The 24,387-nt window shown below is 58.3% G+C and overlaps 2 protein-coding genes across 2 annotated transcripts in view; one reads left to right on the top strand and one right to left on the bottom strand.

Moving 5' to 3' along the window:
* The window catches only part of LOC137310604 (prolyl 3-hydroxylase 1-like), a 117,014-nt gene extending 93,058 nt beyond the window's left edge, over positions 1 to 23,956 (bottom strand). Inside the window, exons 1-4 of the mRNA XM_067978329.1 lie at positions 23,924 to 23,956; positions 21,490 to 21,642; positions 20,802 to 20,991; positions 19,400 to 19,531 (exon numbers count right to left, since the gene is read on the bottom strand). Of these exons, the coding sequence (XP_067834430.1) occupies positions 19,400 to 19,531; positions 20,802 to 20,991; positions 21,490 to 21,642; positions 23,924 to 23,956 (508 nt within the window). The remainder of the gene's footprint in view (positions 1 to 19,399; positions 19,532 to 20,801; positions 20,992 to 21,489; positions 21,643 to 23,923) is intronic.
* A 191-nt stretch (positions 23,957 to 24,147) lies between these two features.
* Positions 24,148 to 24,387, top strand: part of LOC137310601 (eukaryotic translation initiation factor 3 subunit A-like) — a 72,666-nt gene continuing 72,426 nt past the window's right edge. The window contains exon 1 of the mRNA XM_067978327.1: positions 24,148 to 24,153. Coding sequence (XP_067834428.1) covers positions 24,148 to 24,153 — 6 coding nt within the window. The remainder of the gene's footprint in view (positions 24,154 to 24,387) is intronic.

The following is a 24,387-nucleotide window of genomic DNA, read 5'->3' on the forward strand; positions in this document are numbered from 1 at the left end:
CTCTCTCCCCCTCCCCCCACAGTCTCCCGCTCTCCCCCCCCCACATCGTCTCCCTATCTCCCCCTCCCCCACACCATCTCCCACTCTCCCACTCCCCCACACCGTCTCCCGCAAACCCCTCCCCGGCACCGTCTACCCTCTCCCCCTCCACCAAAACGACTCCCTCTCTCCCCCTCCTCCCAGCGTCTCCCACTCTCCCCTCCCCCACACCGTCTCCCCTCTCCCACTGCCCCACACCGTATCCCTCTCACCCGCTCCCCCACACCGTCTCCCGCTCTCCCCCTCCCCGTCTCCCCTCTCCTCCTCCCCCACACCGTCTCCCACCCTCCCCTCCCCCACACCGTCTCTCGCTCCCCCTCCCCCACACCATCTCCCACTCTCCCACTCCCCCACACCGTCTCCCGCAAACCCCTCCCCGGCACCGTCTACCCTCTCCCCCTCCACCAAAACGACTCCCTCTCTCCCCCTCCTCCCAGCGTCTCCCACTCTCCCCTCCCCCACACCGTCTCCCACTCCCCCACCCCCACACTATCTCCCCTCACCCCCTCACCCAAACCGTCTCCCGCAACCCCCTCCCGCACACCGTCTCCGGCTCTCCCCCTCCCCAACACCGGCTCTCGCTCTCCCCCTCCCCAACACCGTCTGCCGCTGTCCCCCTCCCCAACGTCGCCTCCCAATCTCCCCTCGACAACACCGTGTTTCGCTCTCCCCCTCCCCAACACCGACACTCGCCCTCCACCTCCCACACACCAACTCCCTCTCTCCCCCTCCCCCCACAGTCTACCGCTCTCCCCTCCCCGACACGGTCTCCCTCTCTCCCCCTCCCCCACACCGTCACCCGCTCTCCCACACAACGTCCCCCATATCCCCTCCCCACACCGTCTCCCTCTCACCCCCGCCCCCCAGCGTCTCCCGCTCTTCGCTCCCCCACACCTTCTCCCCTCTCCCCCTCCCCCACTCCGTCTCCCTCTCTCCTCCTCCCCCAACTGTCTCCCGCTTTCCCTTCCCCCACAACGTCTTCCTCGCCCCTCCCCCACAACGTCTCCCGCTCTCCTCTCCCCCACACCGTCTTTCGCTCCCCCCTCCCCCACACCGTCTCCCATTTCCCCCCTGCCCCACACACCGTCTCCCGCTCTCCCCCTCTCCCGCACCGTCTCGCTCTCCCCCTCCCCGACAACGTTTCCCCTGCCCCCTCCCACACACCGTCTCCCTCTCTCCCCCTACCCCAACACCGTCTCCCGCTTACCCCCACACCGTCCCCCCTATCCCCTCCCCCTTACGGTCTCATTCTATCCCCCTCCCCCACAACCGCTCTCGCTCTCCCCCTCCCCCACATCGTCTCCCACTCTCCCCCTCCCCCACACCGTGTTTCGCTCACCCCCTCCTTTACACTACGTCGTCCGCTCTCCCACTCCCCGTCTCCCCTCACCCACTCCCACACACCGACTCCCTCTCTCTCCCCCTCCCCCCAAAAGTCTCCTGCTCTCCCCTCCCCCACACCGTCTCTTTCTCTTCCCCACACCGTCCCCCCTATCCCCTCGCCCACAACGTCTCCCGCTCTCCCCCGCACCGTCTCCCTCTCCCCCTCCCCCACTCCGTCTCCCCACTCCCCCACACCTTCTCCTTATCTCCCCCTCCCCCACACCGTCTCCCTCTCTTCCCCACACCGTCCCCCCTATCCCCTCGCCCACACTGTCTCCCTCTCTCCCCCTCCCCCACACCGGCTCTCGCTCTCCACCTCCCCCATATCGTCTCCCACTCTCCACCTCCCCCGCACCGTGTTTCGCTCTCCCTCTCCCCCACACACCGTCTCCCGCTCTCCCCCTCCCAGTCTCCCCTCTCCCCCTCCCCCAAAACGACGGTCTCTCTCCCCCTCCCCACTGCGTGTCCAGCTCTCCACTCTCTCGCACCGTCTCCCTCTCTCCCCCTCCCCCACACCGTGACCCACTCTCCCCCTCCCGCACACCGTCTCCCGCAACCTCCTACCCACACCGTTTCCGGCTCTCCCCATCCCTCCACACACGGTCTCCCGTTCTCCCCGTCCCCTGCTCCCCTCACCCCCTTCCCCACACCGTCTCCCGCTCGCCCCATCCCCCCACACACCGTCTTCTCTCTCCCACTCCCCCACACCGTCTCCGGCTCTCCCCTCTCCGTCCCATTCTCCCCCTCCCCCACACAGTCTCCCGCTCTCTTCCTCCCCGTCTCCCCTCTCGCCACGCCTCCTCCCCCACATCGTTTACCGTTCTCCCCCTCCCCACACCCCGTCTCCCTCTCCCCTCCCCCACACCGTCTCCCGCTCTCGCCCTCCCCCACACCGTCTCTCGCTTTCCCCCTCCCCCACACCATCTCGCACTCTCCCCCTGCCCCAAACACCGTCTCCCGCTCTCCTCCTCCCCGTCTCCCGTCTCCACTCGCCTCCTCCCCCACACCGTCTACCGTTCTCCCCCTCCCCACACAACGTCTACCGTTCTCCCCCTCCCCACACAACGTCTACCGCTCTCCCCCTCCCAACACCGTCTACCTCTCTCCCCTCCCCTACACGATCTCCCACACTCCCCCTCCCCCACATCGTCACCCACTCTCCCCCTCCCCCTCACCGTCTTTCGCTCTCCGCCTCCCTCACACACCGTCTCCCGTTCTCCCCCACCCCTTCACCCCACTCCCCCTCCCCCACAATGAATCCCTCTCTCCCCACCCCCCTCCCACAGACTCCCGATCTCCCCTCCCCCACACCGTCTCCCTCTCTCCCCCTCCCCCACACCATCTCCCACTCTAACCCCCCCCCACATCGTCTCGCGCAACCGCCTCCCCCACACCATCTCCCGCTCTCCCCATCCCCCCACCCACCGTCTCCCGCTCTCCACCTCCCCGTCTCCCCTCTCTCCCTTCCCCACACCGTCCCCCTCTCTCCCCCTCCCCCACACATCGTCTCCCGCTCTCCCCCTCCCCCACACCGTCTCCCTCCCCCACAGCGTCTCCCCACTCCCCCTCCTCCACACCGTCTCCTTCTCTCCCCCACCCCACACCGTTTCCTTCTCTCCCCCTCCCCCACAACGTCTCCCGCTCTCCCCCTCACCGTCGCCCCTATTCCCTCGCCCACACCGTCTCACTCTCTCCCCCACCCCACACCGGCTCTCGCTCCCCACCTCCCCCACACCGTCTCCCAACTCTCCCCCTCCCGCACACCGTCGCCCGCAACCTCCTCCCCCACACCGTCTCCCGCTCTCCCCATCCCCCCACACACGGTCTCCCACTCTCCCCCTCCCCATCTCCCCTCACCCCCTTCCCCACACCGTCTCCCGCTCGCCCCATCCGCCCACACACCGTCTCCTCTCTCCCCCTCCCCCACACCATCTCCCACTCTCCCCCTCCCCCACATCGTCACCCACTCTCCCCCTCATCGTCTTTTGCTCTCCGCCTCCCTCACACACCGTCTCCCGCTCTCGCCCACCCCATCACACCACTCCCCCTCCCCCACAATGACTCCCTCTCTCCCCACCCCCCACAGTCTCCCGCTCACCCCTGCCCCACACCGTCTCCTTCTCTCCCCCTCCTCCATACCGTCTCCTTCTCTCCCCCTACCCCACACCGTCTCCCGCTCTCCCCCACACCGTCGCCGCTATCCCCTCGCCCACACCGTCTCCCTATCTCCCCCACCCCACACCGGCTCTCGCTCCCCACCTCCCCGACATCGTCTCCCACTCTCCCCCTCCACCACACCGTGTTTCGCTCCCCCACTCCCCCACACACCGTCTCCCGCTCTCCTCCTACCCGTCTCCCCTCTCCCCCTCCCCCAAAACGACTCCCTCTCTCCCCCTCCCCCCAGCGTGTCCAGCTCTCCCCTCCCTCACACCGTCTACCTCTCTCCCCCTCCCCCACACCGTCTCCCACTCTCCCCCTCCCGCACACCGTCTCCCGCCACCTCCTCCCCCAAACCGTCTGCCGCTCTCCCCATCCCCCCACACACGGTCTCCCACTCTCCCCCTCCCCGTCTCCTCTCTCCCACTCCCCCACACCGTCTCCCGCTCTCCCCTCTCCGTCCCCCCTCCCCCTCCCCCACACACCGTGTACCGCTGTCCCGCTGCCCAACACGGTCCGCACCCTCCCCCTCCCCGTCTCCCGTTCTCCTCCTCCCAGTTTCCCGTCTCGCCTCGCCTCCTCCCCAACATCGTTTACCGTTCTCCCCCTCTCCACACACCGTCTCACACTCCCCCTCCCCCAAACCGTCTGACGCTCTCCCCCTCCCAGAAACCGTCTCCCTTTCCCCCTCCCACACACCGTCTCCCTCTCTCCCCCTCCCCCATACCGACTCCCTCTCTCCCCCTCCCCGGCTCTCGCTCTCCCCCTCCCCACATCGTCTCCCAATCCCCATCCCCCTCACCGTCTTTCGATCCCCCCCTCCCTCACACACAGTCTCCCACTTTCCCCCTCCCTGACACCCCTCGCCCCCTTCCCCACACCGACTCCCTCTCTCCCCTCCCCCCGACATCTCCCGCTCTCCCCTCCCCCACACCGTCTCCCTCTATCCCCCTCCCCCAAACCATCTCCCACTATCCCCCTCCCCCAAACCGTCTCTCGCAACCCCCACCCCCAAACCGTCCCCCGCTCCCCTCATCCCCCCACACACCGTCTCCTCTCTCCCCCTCCCCAATACCGTCTCATGCTGTCACCCTCCCCCACACCGTCTCCCGCTCTTCCCTCTCCGTCTCCCCTCTCCCCCTCCCCCGCACACTGTCTCCCGCTCTCCCGCTCCCCAACACCGTCCGTGCACTCCCCCTCCCCCACACAGTCTCCCGCTCCCCTCCTCCCCGTCTCCCGTCTCCCCTCGCCTCCTCCACCACACCGTCGACCGCTCTCCCCCTCCCCACACCGTCTCCCGCTCTCCCACCACCCCCGTCTCCAGCTCTCCCCCTTCCCCACACCGTCTCCAGCTCTCCCCCTCCCCCACACCTTCTCCCGCTCTCCCCCTCCCCAACATCGGCTCCCGCTCTCCCCCTCCCGCACACTGCATCCCGCTCAACCCCTCCCCCGCACCGTCTCCCGCTCCCCCTCCCCCACACCGTTGCCCGCTCCCCCCTCCCCCACACTGTCTCCGGCTCTCCCCCACACCGTCACTGTGGAGCATCAGTGATGCTGAGACTATCGTGGATAGCACGTTCAGTGATGTGGTCACACCGCAGGTAAAGATTACGCAGGCAGAAAGGAAATGGGTGACCGTCAGGCAGAGTAAAAGGACTAGGCAGGTAGAGCAGGAGTCCCCTGGGGCCATCTCCCTCTCAAACAGATATTCTGCTTTGGATACTGTTGGGGGAGATGGCTTATCAGGGGAATGCAGCTAGAGCCAGGTACGGGGCACCACGGGTGACTCTGCTGCACAGGAGGGGAGGAAGAAGAGTGGCAGGGCTATAGTGATAGGGGATTCAATTGCAAGGGGAATAGATTGACGTTTCTGCGGCCGCAAACGTGACTCCAGGATGGTATGTTGCCTCCCTGGTGCTAGGGTCAAGGATGTCACGGAGCGGCTGCAGGGCATTCTGGATGGGAAGGGTGAACAGCCAGTAGTCGTGGTCCATATTGGTACCAACGACATAGGTAAAAAAAGGGATGAGGTCCTGCAAGGTGAATTTAAGGAGTTAGGAGATAAATTAAAAAGCAGGACTTCATGGGTAGTGATCTCAGGATTACTACCGGTGCCACGTGCAAGTGAGTATATGAACAGGAGAATAGACAGGATGAATGCGTGGCTCCAGGGATGGTGTAGGAGGGAGGGATTTAGATTCCTGGGACATTGGAACCGGTTCTGGGGAAGGTGGGACCTGTACAAGCGGGACGGGTTACACACGAGCAGGACCGGGACCAATGTCCTCGCGGGGGTGTTTGCTAGTGCTGTTGGGGAAGGTTTAAACTAGAGTGGCAGGGGGATGGGAACCTGAGCGGGGAGTCAGAAAGGAATCAAATTGAGAGCAGCAAGAGAGGGGAAGACCCAGGGGAAATCTACAATACAAATAGTACAAACAGTTGTTCAAGAACAAGTGAAAGGGAAAAGCGTAGAGCAGCGGAAAGAATGTGTACTTTAGGCACGACAGAAAAAATAAAAACTAGAAGGCGTAAGGCGATTAACCCAGCATCAAACCTGTGGCAGGGGGTTGGGAACCTGAGCAGGGAGACAGAGGAAAGCGTGTCAGGAAGGGACAGAAGGTATGGAGTAAAAGGTAAAGTGTTAAAAAAGGAAAAAGCAGGAACTAAGTGTCACAAAACATATTTGAAAGTTCTTTATCTGAATGCACGTAGCATTCGTAACAAAATGGACGAGTTAACGGCACAAATAAGGACGCATGGGTATGATCTTGTGGCCATTACAGAAACATGTCTGCAGGGTGACAACGACTCGGAATTAAATATGCCAGGTTATTTAACAATCAGGAAGGACAGGCAGGAAGGAAGGGGAGGTGAGGTGGCTATGTTAATAAAGGAAGGAATCACTGTAATACTGAGAAATGATATTGGGACAAAGGATCAGGATAATGAAACAGTTTGGATAGAGATAAGGAATAATAAGGGGAAAAAAACACTACTGGGCGTAGTATATAGGCCTCCTAATAGTTGCAACTTTTCTGGAAGAAGTATGAATCAGGAAATAGTCAGGGCATATAATAAGGGAACAGCTATAATTATGGGGGATTTTAACTATCATATTAACTGGACAAATCAAATTGGGCAGGGCAGCCTTGAGGAAGAGTTTATTGAGTGTATTAGGGATGGATTTCTTGAGCAGTATGTAACTGATCCTACAAGGGGGAAAGCAACCTTGGACCTGGTCCTGTGTAATGAGCCAGGATTAATTAATAATGTCCTCGTTAAGGATCCCCTTTGAATGAGTGACCACAACATGGTTACATTCCATATCCAATTAGAGGGTGAGAAGGTTGGTTCTCAAACAAGCGTAATGAGCTTGAATAAAGGAGACTATGATGGTTTGAGAGCGGCATTGGTTAAAGTGGACTGCGAAAATAGATTAAAGGTTAAGACGGTACATGAGCAGTAGTGTTCATTCAAGGAGTAATTTTACAACTTTCAAAAAAATATATTCCACTGAGGAACAAAGGGTGTAAAAGAAATGACAGCCATCCGTGGCTAAGTAAAGAAATTAAGGACGGTATCCGACTAAAAACTAGGACATATAAGGTAGCCAAACTTAGTGGGAGGATAGAAGATTGGGAAGTCTTCAAAAGACAGCAAAAAGTAACTAAAGGATTGATTAAGAAAGGGAAGATAGATTATGAAAATAAATTAGCAAAAAATATAAAAATAGATAGCAAGAGTTTATATAGTTATATAAAAAGAAAAAGGGTTGCTAAGGCAAACGTAGGTCCCTGAGAGGATGAGACCTGGAAATTAATGGTGGGAAACATGGAGATGGCAAAAATGCTGAACAAATATTTTGTTTCAGTCTTTACCGTTGAGGACACTAAGAATATCCCAACACTGGACAAACAGGGGGCTCGAGGGGGGGAGGAGCTAAATACGATTAAAATCACTTAGGAATTGGTACTCAGTAAAATAATGGGATTCAAGGCGGATAAATACCCTGGACCTGATGGCTTACATCCGAGGGTCTTGAGGGAAGTGGCAGTAGGGATTGTGAATGCATTGTAATAATTTTCCAAAATTCTCTGGACTCGGCAAAGGTCCCGGCAGATTGGAAAACTGCTAATGTAACACTCATTTAAAAACGGTAGTGGGCAGAAGACTGGAAATTATAGACCAGTTAGCCTAACATCTGTGGTGGGTAAAATTTTGGAGTCTATTATTAAGGAGACAGTAGCGGAACATTTGGATAAACATAATTTAATAGGACAAAGTCAGCATGGCTTTACGAAGGGGAAATCATGTCTGACAAATTTGCTTGAGTACTTTGAGGACATAACGTATAGGGTGGATAAAGGGGAACCAGTGGACGTAGTGTATTTAGACTTCCAGAAGGAATTCGACAAGGTGCCACATAAAAGATTATTGCTCAAGATAAAGAATCACTGGATTGGGGGTAATATTCTGGCATGGGTGGAGGATTGGTTATCTAACAGGAAGCAGAGAGTTGGGATAAACGGTTCATTCTCGGACTGGCAACCTGTAGCCAGTGGTGTCCCGCAGGGATTGGTGCTGGGTCCCCAACTCTTTACAATCTATATTAACGATTTGGAGGAGGGGACCGAGTGTAACATATCAAAGTTGCAGATGATACAAAGATGGGAGGGAAAGTATAGAGTGAGGAGGACATAAAAAACCTACAGGGGGATATAGACAGGCTGGGTGAGTGGGCGGAGATTTGGCAGATGCAATACAATATTGGAAAATGTGAGGTTATGCACTTTGGCAGGAAAAATCAGAGAGCAAGTTATTATCTTAATGGCGAGAACCTGGAAAGTACTGCAGTACAAAGGGATCTGGGGGTCCTAGTGCAAGAAGATCAAAAAGTTGGTATGCAGGTGCAGCAGGTGATCAAGAAGGCCAAAGGAATGTTGGCGTTTATCGCTAGGGGGATAGAATATAAAAACAGGGAGGTATTGCTGCAGTTATATAAGGTATCGGTGAGACCGCAGCTGGAATACTGCATACAGTTTTGGTGTCCATACTTAAGAAAAGACATACTTGCTCTCGAGGCAGTACAAAGAAGGTTCACTCGGTTAATCCCGGGGATGAGGTGGCGGACAAATGAGGAGAGGTTGAGCAGATTGGGACTCTACTCATTGGAGTTCAGAAGAATGAGAGGCGATCTTATTGAAACATATAAGATTGTGAAGGGTCTTGATCGGGTGGATGCAGTAAGGATGTTCCCAAGGATGGGTGAAACTAGAACTAGGGGGCATAATCTTAGAATAAGGGGCTGCTCTTTCAAAACTGAGATAAGGAGAAACTTCTACACTCAGAGGGTAGTAGGTCTGTGGAATTTGCTGCCCCAGGAAGCTGTGGAAGCTTCATCATTAAATAAATTTAAAACGGAAATCGACAGTTTCTTAGAAGTAAAGGGAATTAGGGGTTACGGGGAGCGGGCAGGAAATTGGACATGAATTTAGATTTGAGGTTAGGATCAAATCAGGCATGATCTTATTGAATGGCGGAGCAGGCTCGAGGGGCCGATTGGCCTACTCCTGCTCCTATTTCTTATGTTCTAATGTTCTTATGTCTCCCACTCTCCCCCTCCCCCACACCGTCGCCTGCTCACCCCTTCCTCGTCTTCCCCTCCCCCACACCGTCTCCCGCTCTCCCCTCCCCCACACCGTCTCCCGCTCACCCCTTCCTCGTCTCCCCCTCCCCCACACCGTCTCCTGCTCACCCTCCCCCACACCGTCTCCCGCTCTCCCCCTCCCCAACACCGTCTCATGCTATCACCCTCCGCCACACCGTCTCCCGCTCTCCCCTCTCCGTCTCCCCTCTCCCCTCCCCCAAACCGTCCACCGTTCTCCCCTCCCCCCACACCGTCTCTCGCTCTCCCCCTCCCCCAAACCGTCTCTCTCTCTCCCCTCCCCCACACCGTCACCCGCTGCCCTCCTTCTCGTCTCACCCTCACCAACACCGTCTCTCTCTCTCCCCTCCCCCACACCGTCTCTCGCTCTCCCCCTCCACCACACCGTCTCCCCTCTCCCCTCCCCCACACCTTCTCCCTCTCTCCCCTCCCCCCACCGTCTCCCTCTCCCCCTCCACAACACCGTCTCATGCTGTCACCCTACCCCACACCGTCTCCCGCTCTCACCTCTCCGTCTCTCCTCTGCCCCTCACCCAAACCGTCCATCGTTGCCCCCCTCCCCCCACACCGTCTCTAGCTCTACTCCTCCCCCACACCGTCTCTCTCTCTCCCCTCCACCACACCGTCTCCCGCTGACCCCCTCCTCGTCTCCCCCTCACCAACAGCGTCTCTCTTTCTCCCCCTCCCCCACATCGTCTCTCGCTCTCCCCTCCCGCACACCGTCTCACTCTCTCCCCTCCCCCACACCGTCCCCCCTCCACCCCTCCCCACATCGTCTCCCGCTCTCTTCCTCCCCAACATCGGCTCCCGCTTTCCACCTCACTCACACAGTCTCCCTCTCCCCCTCCCACACATCGTCTCCCGCTCTCCCCCACACCGTCTCCTGCTCTCCCCCTCCCCAACATCGGCTCCCGCTCTCCACCTCCCCCACACTGTCTCCCGCTCTTCCCCTCCACCACAACGTCTCCCACTCTCCCCTCCGCTATACCGTCTCCCACTCTCCCCCTGCCCCACACCGTCTCCCACTCTCCCCCTCCCCCACACCGTCTCCCACTCTCCCCCTCCCCCACACCGTCTCCCACTCTCCCCCTCCCCCACACCGTCTCGCGCTCTCCCCCTCCCCCACACCGTCTTCCGCTCTCCCCCTCTCCCTCTACCCTCTCCTCCTCCCACACACCGTCTCCCGCTCTCCCCCTCCCCACACCGTCTCCCGCTCTCCCCCTCCCCCACACCGTCTTCTGCTCTCCCCCTCCCCCTCTACCCTCTCCTCCTCCAACACACCGTCTCCCGCTCTCCCCCTCCCCACACCGTCTCTCGCTCTCTCCCTCCCCCACACCGTCTCCCACTCTCCCCCTCCCCCACACCGTCTTTTGGTCACCCCCTCCCCCACATACCGTCTCCCGCTCTCCCTTCCCACTCACCTTCTCTCGCTCTCCCCCTCCCTCACACCGTCTCACACTCTCCCCTCCCCCACACCGTCTTTTGGTCTCCCCTCCCCCACAAACCGTCTCCCGCTCTCCCCTCCCCCACACCGTCTCCCGCTCTCCCCTCCCCCCACACCGTCTCCCTCTCTCCCCCTCCCACACACCGTCTCTCTCTCTCCCCCTCCCCCATAACGTCTCCCGCTCTCCCCCACACTGTCCCCCTATCCCCTCCTCCACACCGTCTCCCTCTCTCCCCCTCCCCCACGCAGTCTCTCGCACTCCCCCTCCCCCACACAACGTCTCCCGCTCTCCCCTCACCGTCTCCCCTCTCCCCTCCCCAACACCGTTCAACTCTCTCTCTCCCCCAAACCGTCTCCCGCTCTCCCCCTCCACCACACCGTCTCCCACTCTCCCCCTCCCCAACTCCGTCTCCCGCAAAACTTTCCCCCACACTGTCTCCGGCTCTCCCCATCCCCCCAGAAGCCATCTCCAGCTCTCCCCCACCCCGTCTCCCCTCTCCCCCTCCCCCACACCGTATCCCGCTCTCCCCTCTCCGTCTCCCCTCTGCCACTACCCCAAACCGTACACCGTTCTCCCCCTCCCCCCACACCGTCTCCCGTTCTCCTCCTCCCCGTCTCCCCTGAACCCCTCCCCCACAGCGTCCACCGTTCTCCCCCTCCCCCATACCGTCTCCCGCTGACCCCTCCTCGTCTCCCCTTCACCAACACCGTCTCTCTCTCCCCCTCCCCCACACCGTCTCCCGCTCTCCCCTCCCCCCACAGTTTCCCTTTCTCCACCCCACCCCACACACCGTCTCCCGCTCCCCGTCTCTCCCTCCCCCTCAACCACACCGTCTCCCTCTCTTCCCCTCCCCCACAACATCTCCCTCTCTCGCCCTCCCCCACAACGTCTCCCGCTCTCCCCCACCCCGTTTCCCCTCTCCCCCTCCCCCACACCGACTCCAACTTTCCCCCACCGAATCCCCCCTCCCCTCCCCCACATCGTTCACCTCTCTCCCCCTCCCCCACACCGTCTCTCGCTCTCCCCCTCCACCACATCGTCTCCCACTCTCCCCCTCCCCCACACCGTCTCTCGCTCTCCCCCTCCACCACATCGTCTCCCACTCTCCGCCTCCCTCACACCGTCTCCCGCTCTCCCCATCCCCCGACAAACCATCTCCCGATCTCCCCCACCCCGTCTCCCCTCTCCTCCTCCCCGACTCCCGCTCTCCCGCTCCCCAACAACGTGCGCGCCCTCCACCACCCCCACTCCGTCTCCCGCTCTCCCCTCCCCCACACCGTCTCCCTCTCTCCCCCTCCCCCACACCGTTTCTCACACTCCCCCTCCCCCACACAACGTCTCCCGCTCTCCCCCTCTCCGTGTCCCCTCTCCCTCTCCCCCGCACCGTTCACCTCTCCCCCTCCCCCACACCGTCTCTCGCTCTCCCCCTCCACCACACCTTCTCCCACTCTCCCCCTCCCCCACTCCGTCTCCCGCAACCCCCTCCCCCACACCGTCTCCCGCTCTACCCATCCCCCCACAAACCATCTCCCGCTCTCCCCCACTCCTTCTCCCCTCTCCCTCTCCACCACACCGTCTCCCGCTCTCCCGCTCCCCAACACCGTCCGCGCCCTCCTCCACTCCAACACCGTCTCCCGTCTCCACTCGCCTCCTCCCCCACGCCGTCTCCCTCTCTCCCCCTCCCCCGCACCGTCTCTCGCTCTCCCCCACACCGACCCCCTATCCCCTCCCCCACACCGACTCCCTCTCTCACTCCCCCGCCCCGCCTCCCGCTCTCCCCCTCCCCGTCCCCCCTCACCCCCACCCCCACACCGACTCCCTCTTCACCCCACCGAATCCCCTCTCCCACTCTCCCACACCATCATCCGCTCTCCTCTTCCCTGTCTCAGCGCAACCCCCTCCCCCACACCCGCCACCGTTCTGCCACACCCCCACAAACCGACTCCCGCTCTCCCCCTCCCCAACATCGGCACCCGCTCTCCACCTCCCCCACACAGTCTCCCTCTCCCCCTCCCCCACACCGTCTCCGTTCTCCCCCTCCCCACACACAGTCTCCCGCTCTCCACCTTCCCCACACCGTCTCCCGCTCACCCCCTCCCCCACATTGTCTCCCGCTCTCTCCCTCCCCCACACAGTCTCCCTCTCCCCCTCCCCCACACCGTCTCCCGTTCTCCTCCTCCCCGTCTCCCCTCTCCCCCTCCCCGACACTGTCTCCAGCTCTCTTTGTCCCCGTCTCCCCACTCCCCCTCCCCCACACCGTCCACCGTTCTCCCCTCCCCAGTGGCAGGGGGTTGGGAACCTGAGCAGGGAGAGAGAGGAAAGCGTAACAGGAAGGGACAGAAGGTATGGAGTAATAGGTAAAGTGTTAAAAAAGGAAAAAGCAGGAACTAAGCGTCACAAAACAGATTTGAAAGTTCTTTATCTGAATGCACGTAGCATTCGTAATAAAATGGACGAGTTAACGGCACAAATAACTACGTATGGGTATGATCTTGTGGCCATTACAGAAACATGGCTGCAGGGTGACAACGACTGGGAATTAAATATGCCAGGGTATTTAACAATCAGGAAGGACAGGCAGGAAGGAAGGGGAGGTGGGGTTGCTATGTTAATAAAGGAAGGAATCACTGTAATACAGAGAAATGATATTGGGACAAAGCATCAAGATAATGAAACAGTTTGGGTGGAGATAAGGAATAATAAGGGAAAAAAACATTAGTGGGCGTAGTATATAGGCCTCCTAATAGTTGCAACTCTGCTGGAAGAAGTATTAATCAGGAGATAGTCGGGGCATGTAATAAGGGAACAGCCATAATTATGGGGGATTTTAATTATCATATTAACTGGACAAATCAAATTGGGCAGAGCAGCCTTGAGGACGAGTTCATTGAGTGCATCAGGGATGGATTTCTTGAGCAGTATGTAACTGATCCTACAAGGGGGCAGGCAACCTTGGACCTGGTCCTGTGTAATGAGTCAGGATTAATTAATAATGTCCTAGTTAAGGATCCCCTTGGAACGAGCGACCACAACATGGTTGAATTCCATATCCAATTAGAGGGTGAGAAGGTTGATTCTTAAACAAGCGTACTGAGCTCGAATAAAGGAGACTATGATGGTATGAGAGCGGAATTGATTAAAGTGGACTGGGAAAATAGATTAAAGGGTAAGACGGTACATGAGCAGTGGTGTTCATTTAGGGAGTAATTTTACAACTTTCAAAAAAATATATTCCACTGAGGAACAAAGGGTGTAAAAGAAATGACAGCCATCCGTGGCTAAGTAAAGAAATTAAGGACGGTATCCGACTAAAAACTAGGACATATAAGGTAGCCAAACTTAGTGGGAGGATAGAAGATTGGGAATTCTTCAAAAGACAGCAAAAAGTAACTAAAGGATTGATTAAGAAAGGGAAGTTAGATTATGAAAAGAAATTAGCAAAAAATATAAAAACAGATAGCAAGAGTTTCTATAGTTATATAAAAAGAAAAAGGGTGGCTAAGGCAAACATAGGTCCCTTAGAGGATGAGACCGGGAAATTAATGGTGGGAAACATGGAGATGGCAAAAATGCTGAACAAATATTTTGTTTCAGTCTTTACAGTAGAGGACACTAAGAATATCCCAACACTGGACAAACAGGGGGCTCGAGGGGGGGAGGAGCTAAATACGATTAAAATCACTCAAGAGATGGTACTCAGTAAAATAATGGGACTCAAGGCGGATAAATCCCCTGGACCTGATGGCTTCCATCCTAGGGTCTTGAGGGAAGTGGCAGTAGGGATTGTGGATGCTTTGGTGATAGTTTTCCAAAATTCCCTGGACTCAGGAGAGGTCCCGGCAGATTGGAAAACTGCTAATGTAACACCGTTATTTAAAAAGGGTAGTAGGCAGAAGGCTGGAAATTATAGGCCAGTTAGCTTAACATCTGTGGTGGGTAAAATTTTGGAGTCTATTATTAAGGAGACAGTAACGGAACATTTAGATAAGCATAATTTAATAGGACAAAGTCAGCATGGCTTTATGAAGGGGAAGTCATGTCTGACAAATTTGCTTGAGTTCTTCGAGGATATAACGTATAGGGTGGATAAAGGGGAACCAGTGGACGTAGTGTATTTAGACTTCCAGAAGGCATTCGACAAGGTGCCACATAAAAGATTATTACTTAAGATAAAAAATCACGGGATTGGGGGTAATATTCTGGCATGGGTGGAGGATTGGTTATCAAACAGGAAGCAGAGAGTTGGGATAAATGGTTCATTTTCGGACTGGCAACCAGTAACCAGTGGTGTTCCACAGGGGTCGGTGCTGGGTCCCCAACTCTTTACAATCTATATTAACGATTTGGAGGAGGGGACCGAGTGCAACATATCAAAATTTGCAGATGATACAAAGATGGGAGGGAAAGTAGAGAGTGAGGAGGACATAAAAAACCTGCAAGGGGATATAGACAGGCTGGGTGAGTGGGCGGAGATTTGGCAGATGCAATATAATATTGGAAAATGTGAGGTTATGCACTTTGGCAGGAGACTGGAAAGTACTGCAGTACAAAGGGATCTGGGGGTCCTAGTGCAAGAAAATCAAAAAGTTGGTATGCAGGTGCAGCAGGTGATCAAGAAAGCCAACGGAATGTTGGCTTTTATTGCTAGGGGGATAGAATATAAAAACAAGGAGGTATTGCTGCAGTTATATAAGGTATTGGTGAGACCGCACCTGGAATACTGCATACAGTTTTGGTCTCCATACTTAAGAAAAGACATACTTGCTCTCGAGGCAGTACAAAGAAGGTTCACTCGGTTAATCCCGGGGATGAGGGGGCGGACATATGAGGAGAGGTTGAGTAGATTGGGACTCTACTCATTGGAGTTCAGAAGAATGAGAGGCGATCTTATTGAAACATATAAGATTGTGAAGGGTCTTGATCGGGTGGATGCAGTAAGGATGTTCCCAAAGATGGGTGAAACTAGAACTAGGGGGCATAATCTTAGAATAAGGGGCTGCTCTTTCAAAACTGAGATGAGGAGAAACTTCTTCACTCAGAGGGTGGTAGGTCTGTGGAATTTGCTGCCCCAGGAAGCTGTGGAAGCTACATCATTAGATAAATTTAAAACAGAAATAGACAGTTTCCTAGAAGTAAAGGGAATTAGGGGTTATGGGGAGCGGGCAGGAAATTGGACATGAAGCTGAGTTCGGATCGGTCAATGCCCTGTGGGTGGCGGAGAGGGCCCAGGGGCTATGTGGCCGGGTCCTGCTCCGACTTCTTGTGTTCTTTAAATTTGTGGTTGGGATCAGATCAGCCATGATCTTATTGAATGGCGGAGCAGGCTCGAGGGGCCGATTGGCCTACTCCTGCTCCAATTTCTTATGTTCTTATGTTCTTATGTTCACACACCGTCTCCTGCTCTCCCCTCCCCACACCGTTTCCTGCTCTCCCCCTCCACACACCGTCTCCCGCTCTCCCCCTCCCGTCTCCCCTCACCCCTTCCCCACATCGTCTCCCCCACCCCCTCCCCAACATCGTCTCCCGCTCTCCCCCTCCCCCACACAGTCTCCCTCTCCACCTCCCACACACCGTCTCCCCTCTCCCGTCCCCTACACCGTCTCCTGCTCTCCTCGTCCCCGTCTCCAGTCTCCCCCTACCCCACACCGTCCACCGTTCTCCCTTTCCCCACACACCGTCTCCCCCTCCCCTCCCCCACACCGTCTCCCTCTCTCCCCTCCCCCACATCTTCTCCCGCTCACCCCCTCCCCCACACTGTCTCCAGCTTTCCCCCTCCCCCACAGAGTCTCCCTCTCCTCTTCCCCCACACCGTCACCCGCTCTCCTCCTCCCCGTCTCCCCTCTCCCCCTCCCCCACACTGTCTCCCGCTCTCCTCTTCGCCGTCTCCCCTCTCCCCCTCCCCCACACCGTCCACCGTTCTCCGTCTCCCCACACACCGTCTCCTGCTCTCCCCCTCCCCACACCGTCTCTCGCTCTCCCCCTCCCGTCTCCCCTCACCCCCTCCCCCACATCGTCTCCCGCTCTCCACCTCCCCCACACAGTCTCCCTCTCCCCCTCCCCCACACCGTCTCCCCTCTCCCGTCTCCCACACCGTCTCCCTTTCTCCCCTCACCAACACCGTTTCCCACTCTCTCCTCCCCCACACATTCTCCCTCTCCCCCTCCCCAACACTGTCCCCCGCTCTCCACCTCCCCGTCTCCCCTCTCCACCTCCCCCACACCGTCCACCGTTCTCGGCCTCCCCCCACACCGTCTCTCGCTCTCCCCCTCCCCCACACCGTCTCCCTCTCTCCCCTCCCCCACACCGTCTACCGCTCTCCTCCTCCCCGTCTCCCCTCTCCCCCTCCCTCACACCGTCTCCCGCTCACCCCCTCCCCCACACTGTCTCCCGCTCTCCCCTCCCCCAAACATTCTCCCTCTCACCCTCCCCCACACTGTCTCCCGCTCTCCTCTTCGCCGTCTCCCCTCTCCCCCTCCCCCACACCGTCCACCGTTCTCCCCCTCCCCACACACCGTCTCCTGCTCTCCCCCTCCCCACACCGTCTCCCGTTCTCCCCCTCCCGTATGCCCTCACCCCTCCCCCACATCGTCTCCCCTCACCCCCTCATCGTCTCCCGCTCTCCACCTCCCACACAGTCTTGCTCTCCCCCTCCCCAACACCGTTTCCCGCTCTCCCCCTCCCCCACAGTGTCTCCCGCTCTCCCCCTCCCCCACACAGTCTACCTCTCCCCCTCCACCACACTGTCCCCCGCTCTCCTCCTCCCGGTCTCCCCTCTCCCCCTCCCCCACACCGTCCACCATTCTCGCCCTCCCCCTTCACCGTCTCCCGCTCTTCCGCTCCCCCACACCGTCTCCCGCTGACCCCCTCCTCGTCTTCCCCTCACCAACACCGTCTCTTGCTCTCCCCCTCCACCACACCCTCTCCCACTCTCCACCTCTCCCACTCCGTCTCCCGCAAACCCCTCCCCCACACACCGTCTCCCGCTTTCCCCGTCCCCGTCTTCCCTCTCCCCCTTCCCTCACCGTCTCTCGCTCTCCCCACCCCCACACAGTCTCCCCTTTCTCCCCCTCCCCGTCTCCCCTCTCCCCTTCCCCACACCGTCTCTCTCTTTCCCCCTCCCCTACACCGTCTCTCGCTCTCCCCTGGCCCACACCGTCTCCCTCTCTCCCCCCACACCTTCTCCCGCTCTCCCCCCACACCGTCTACCTCTCTCCGCTCCCCCACACCGTCTCTCGCACTCCGCCTCCCCCATACAACGTCTCCCGCTCTCCCCCTCCCCGTCTCCCCTCTCCCCCTCCCCCACACCGTCTCTCGCTCTCCCACTCCACCACACCGTCTCCCACTCTCCCCTCCCCACTCCATCTCCCGAAACCCACTCCCCCACACCGTCTCCCACTCTCCCCCTCCCAACTTCATCTCCCGAAACCCCCTCCCCCTCCCCGTCTCCCCTCTCCCCCTCCCCCACACCGTCTCTCGCTCTCCCACTCCACCACACCGTCTCCCACTCTCACCCTCCCCACTCCATCTCCCGAAACCCACTCCCCCACACCATCTCCCGCTCTCCCCCTCCCCCACACCGTCTCCCTCTCTCCACCTCCCCACACCGTCTCCCCCTCACCCTCCCCAACACCGTCTCATGCTGTCACCCTACCCCACACCGACTCCCACTCTCCCTCTCCCCACACCATCTTCCGCTCTCCCCCTCCCCCACACCGTCTCCCTCTCTCCCTCTCCCCACTCCATCTCCCGCTCTCCCTCTCCCCCACACCGTCTCCCTCTCTCCACCTCCCCACACCATCTCCCTCTCCCCCTCCCCAACACCGTCTCATGCTGTCACCCTCCCACACACCGTCTCCCGCTCTCCCCTCTCCGTCTCCCCTCTCCCCCTCCCCCACACCGTCTCCAACTCTCCCCCTCCCCCACACCGTCATTTGGTCTCCCCCTCCCCCACACACCGTCTCTCGCTCTCCCCTCCCCCACACCATCTCCCTCTCCCCCTCCCACACACCGCCTCCCTCTCCCCCTCCCCCACACCGCCTCTCGCTCTCCCCCCACACCGTCTCCCTCTCCCCCTCCCCCACACCGTCTCCCACTCTCCCCCTCCCCCACACACAGTCTCCCGCTCTCCCCTCCCCCACACCGTCTCCCACTCCCCCTCCCCCACACCGTCTCCCTCTCCCCCTCCCCCACACCGTCTCCCACTCTCCCCCTCCCCCACACACAGTCTCCCGCTCTCCCCTCCCCCACACCGTCTCCCACTCCCCCTCCCCCACACCATCTCCCGTTCTCCCCCTCCCCCACACCGTCTCCCGCTCTCCCCCTCCCCCACACCGTCTCCCGCTCTCCCCCTCCCCCACACCGCCTCCCTCTCCCCCTCCCCCACACCTACTCTCGATCTCCCCCTCCCCCACACCGTCTCTCGCTCTCCCCCTCCCCCACACCTACTCTCGATCTCCCCCTCCCCCACACCGTCTCTCGCTCTCCCCCTCCCCCACACCGTCTCCCCCTCTCCCCCTCCCCCACACACAGTCTCCCGCTCTCCCCTCCCCCACACCGTCTCCCACTCCCCCTCCCCCACACCATCTCCCGTTCTCCCCCTCCCCCACACCGTCTCCCGCTCTCCCCCTCCCCCACACCGTCTCTCGCTCTCCCCCTCCCCCACACCGTCACCCTCTCCCCCCCCACCCTGTGAAAATTCGGTTTGACCCACCCTTGTGATAGGCGTACTGGAGGAATTTGAAATGCGAGGGCAGGAAGTCTGGACTCGCTGACGCCCGGCCCGGTTTGGTGGCCAATTCCAGCACACAGTCTTGGTTACAGCTCAGAACCTGGACATAGTGATCTGAGGGGAAAGAATAGTTAGAGCGGCAACTCACGAACAGACAGGAACCCACCCCCCCACTCCACAATAACACAAACCCCCCAGTAACTCACACCACCCCCCATTAACACACACTCCCCTCAGTAACACACAACCCTCTCTCACTAACACACACACCCCACAGTAACACACACACCCCTCCCACAGTAACACAACCCCCCACAGTAACGCACACCCCCCCCTCAATAACACAAAAACCCTCGCCTCAGTAACACACACACACACCCACAGTAACATCCTCCCTCAGCAACACCACTCCTCCAGTAACACACAACCCCCCTCAGTAACACACACCTCTCAGTAACACACAACCCTCCCTCACTAACACACACACCCCACAGTAACACAACCCCCCACAGTAACGTACACCCCCCCTCAATAACACACAAACCCTCCCCTCAGTAACACACACACACACCCACAGTAACATCCCCCCTCAGTAACACACACCTCTCAGTAACACACAACCCTCCCTCACTAACACACACCACCCACAGTAACACACACACACCACTCCATTAACACACACCCTCGCCTCAGTAACACACCCCCCCTTCAGTAACATACCCCCCCAGTAACACACACAACCCCCCCTCAGTAACACACACACCCCTCCAGTAACACACATACCGCCCTCAATAACACATCCCCCCTCAATAACAAACACCCCACCTCAGAAACTCACAACCCTCCCTCAGTAACACCCCCCCGACTTCAGCAACACCCCGCACAATAATACACGAACCACCCCCCTCAGTAACACACCCCCTCCACAGTAACAAACACCCCCCCTCCAGTAACACACCCCCCGCCTCAGTAACACACGCACCCCTCCCAACCTCCATCAGTAACACACACCTGTACAACCAAGTCCAAGTCATTAATATATAGCAAGAAAAGCAGTGGTGCCAGCATCGACCCCTGGGTAACACCACCGTACACCTCCCTTCAATCTGCAAAACAACCCTTCTCCATTACTCTCTGTTTCCTGTCCCATAGCCCATTCTCTATTCACGTTGCTACTGCCCCTTTTATTCCATAGGCCGCCATCTTGGTGATAAGCCTACCGTGTGGCACTTCATCAAATGCCTTTTGGAAGCCCATATATACTATATCAACCGCGCTGTCTCATTCACCCTCTCCGTGACTGGCCTGTAATTGCTGGGTTTATCCGAGTCCCCAGTATCTCCCCCCACCCAACCATCCCCCCGCCCGCCCCGGTCTCACCTACCACTGATGGTCTCATAGAGGTGACTCTGATACTCCAGGTAGCTGTACTCTCGGAAGTCATACGGCCCCTCGCACTGTGCCCGACACTCTGCCAGCCCCCCGAGGTATTCCCGCACCGCGGCCTCCAGTCGCTCGATGGATTGGGGGAACTGCTCGAGCTGATACAGCCTCGTCCCTTCATCATAGGCCTCCTGCGGTGTGGCGGGGGTGAGGGGAGGGGAGGGGGAAGAGGAGAGGAAACGGTCTGTCAGTTGGATCCATCGCATACCAGTGCTCCGTCACATGAGGGGTCCCGCTCACAGCACGTCAGCCCCGGAACGTTGAGCGGCGGCCGGTTCTTCGACTGTGGGAGGTGGCACCACAGACGAGCCGCCCCCGCTCGTCCCGAAACCAGTGAATTTTTCAGAAAGGGCAGGAACCCCAGGTTGATTCAACCCCTCCCCCAAACCAGGGGTTACTGGACAGGGGTCAGGAGCAGGAACCCCGGGGCTGATTCACCAGCCTCCCTAACCCAGGGGTCACTGAACAGGGATCAGGAGCAGGAACCCCGGGGCTGATTCACCCCCTCCCATCTCTCTCCGCCCTTTCCCACTCTCCCCTATATCTCCCTCCATCCCACACTCTTTCCCCGCTTCCCTCTCTCCATCCCCTCTTGCTCTCTCTTCCCACCCCACCCCTTCCGCTCTCACCCAGTGAGGCACAGCCTCCAGGTCCCTGAAGTTTCCCGGTTTCACTCCCTCCATGTTACGATACATCTCCAGATTGTCCTGCATCTCCAAATGGTCGGGATTTGCTCGGTGGAAGGTCTCAGCAGCAGCGGCGGCCTTATCCAGTTGGTCCATCTGAGGTTGCGGGAAACGAGGGGGTTAGAACAGAAAGGCATCGCCAGAACCAGAACCACAACGCGGGTCCAACCAACTCCATTATCATCACCCCCCTCCCCCGCTCCGATATTACCCCCCCCCCACCCCGCCTAACAAACTCCATCAGCATTCCCCTCCCCCGCTCCGTCCGCATCCCCCTCCCCCGCTCCATCCGCATCCCCCACCCCGCTCCGTTTGCATCCCCCCGCTCCAATCGCACACCCCCTCCCCCGCTGCATCCGCACCCACCCTCCCCTGCTTCGATAAAGCACCACCCCCCCACTCCATCCACACACCCCTCCCCTGCTCCGTCCTCCTCCCCCTCCCCCACTCCATCCGCGACCTATCCCCCCGCACTCCTATCCCCTCCTCTGCTCTGTCCGCACCCCCATCCCTCGCTCCGTCCTCCTCCCTCTCCCCCTCGCTCCATTCGCAACCCCCTCTCCCGCTCCACCCGCATACCCCTCCCCTTCCCCCTTCCCCCTTCCCTCGCTCCGTCCTCCTCCCCACTCCCCCGCTCCGTCCACCTTCGCCCTCCCCCGCTCTGTCTACCTCCCCCTTTTCACCCTCTGATTGGGTCGGGGGGAGGGGATAGGGAGTGGGGTGTCCATTTAACCGCCTGTGACCACCTTATCACAGGGAGTTAACATTCCGGAATCGGGATCGCTGGGGGGGTTAACATTCCCGAATCAGGATCGCGGGGAGATAACATTCCCGAAATTGGGATCGCGGGGGAGTTATCATTCCCAAATCGGGATTGCGGGGAGATAACATTCCTGAATCGGAACTGCGGGGAGTTAACATTACCGAAATCGGGATCGCGGGGCAGTTAACTGTACTGAAATCGGGAATGCGGGGGAGTAAACATTCCTGAATCAGAATCGTGGGGGGTTAACATTCCTGAATCAGGATCAAGGGAGGTTAACATTCCCGAAATCGGGATCGTGGGGGGTTTAACATTTCCGAATCGGGCTCACGGGGTGTTAACATTCCTGAATAGGGATCGTGGGGATTTAAAATTCCCGAATCAGGATAGCGGTGGGGGGGGGGGGGGGGGGGTTAACATTACTGAATCGGGAATGCGGGGGTTAAAATTCCCGAAATCGCATTCGCTGGGGGTTAACATGCCCGAATCAGGGTCGTGTGGAGTTAACATTCCCAAATCGGGATTGCGAGCGTGTTAACATTCCCGAATCAGCATCGCGGGGAGATAACATTCCCGAAATTGGGATCGCGGGGGAGTTATCATTCCCAAATCGGGATTGCAGTGAGATAACATTCCTGAATCGGAATCGCGGGGAGTTAACATTGCCGAAATCGAGATCGCGTGGCAGTTAACAGTACCGAAGTCAGGAATCGGGGGGGGGGGGTTAACATTACTGAATCGGGATCGCGGGGGTTAAAATTCCAGAAATCGCATTGGCTGGGGGTTAACATTCCTGAATCCGGATCGTGTGGAGTTAACATTCCTGAATCACGATTGCGGGGGGTTAATATTCCCGAAATCGCATTCGCCAGGCGGTTAACATTCCAAAATCTGGATCGTGGGGAGTTAACATTCCCGAATGGGGATTGTGGGAGGTTAACATTCCGGAAATCGGGATCGCGTGGGCTTAGCAGTCCCGACATCGGAATCGCAGAGAGTTAACATTCCCGAATCGGAATCATGGGGGTTAAAATTCCCAAAATCGGGATCGCCGTGGAGTTAACATTCCTGAATCGGGATCGCGGGGGGGTTAACATTCCCGAATCAGGATCGCAGGGAGTTAACATTCCTGAAATCGGGATCTTGGTTAATTAATATCCCTGAATCGGTATCGAGGTCAGTTAACATTCGGGAATTGCGTTTGCGGGGAGTTAACATTCCCAAATGGGGGGCGCGGGGAGTTAACATTCCCGAAATCATGATGGCGGGTAGTTAACATTCCTGAAATTTTGATGGCGGGGTGTTAAAATTCCTTAAAGAATGATCGCGGGATGTTAACATTCCTGTAATTGGGATCACGGGAGGTTAACATTCCCAAATCGGCATCGCAGGGATTTAACATTCCCGAAATCGGGATCGCAGGGGGTTAATATTCCCGAATCTGGTTGGTGGGGAGTTCACATTCCTGAAATCGGGATCGCGGGGGGTTAACGTTCACGAATCGAAATCGTGGGGTGTTAACATTCTTGAAATCGGGATCGCGGGGAGTTAACATTCCCAAATCGGGAACATGGGGGGTTAAGATTCCCAAAATCGGCATCACCAGGGAGTTACCATTCCTGAATCGGGATCGCAGGGGGTTAACATTCCCGAATCGGGATTGCGGGGGAGGTAACATTCCCGAATAGGGATCTCAGGGAATTAACATTCCTGAAATGGGATCTCAGGAAGTTAATATTCCCGAATCAGGATCGCGGGCAGTTAACATTCAGGAATTGGGATCGCGGGGAGTTAACATTCCTAAATGGGGGTCGAGGGGAGTTAACATTGCTGAAATAATGACGGTGGGCAGTTAACATTCCTGACATTGTGATGGCGGGAAGTTAAAATTCCTGAAATCGGGATCACGGGGAGTTAACATTCCCGAAAGCGGGATCGCAGAGGGTTAACATTCCAGAATCGGGATTGTGGGGAGTTACCATTCCTGAAATCGGGATCGCGGGGGGTTAACATTCCCGAATCGGAATCGCGGGGAGTTAACATTCCTGAAATCGAGATCGCGGGGAGTTAACATTCCA

The sequence above is a fragment of the Heptranchias perlo genome, unplaced genomic scaffold, assembly GCF_035084215.1.
Source record: "Heptranchias perlo isolate sHepPer1 unplaced genomic scaffold, sHepPer1.hap1 HAP1_SCAFFOLD_264, whole genome shotgun sequence".
NCBI classification, from domain to species: Eukaryota; Metazoa; Chordata; class Chondrichthyes; order Hexanchiformes; family Hexanchidae; genus Heptranchias; species Heptranchias perlo.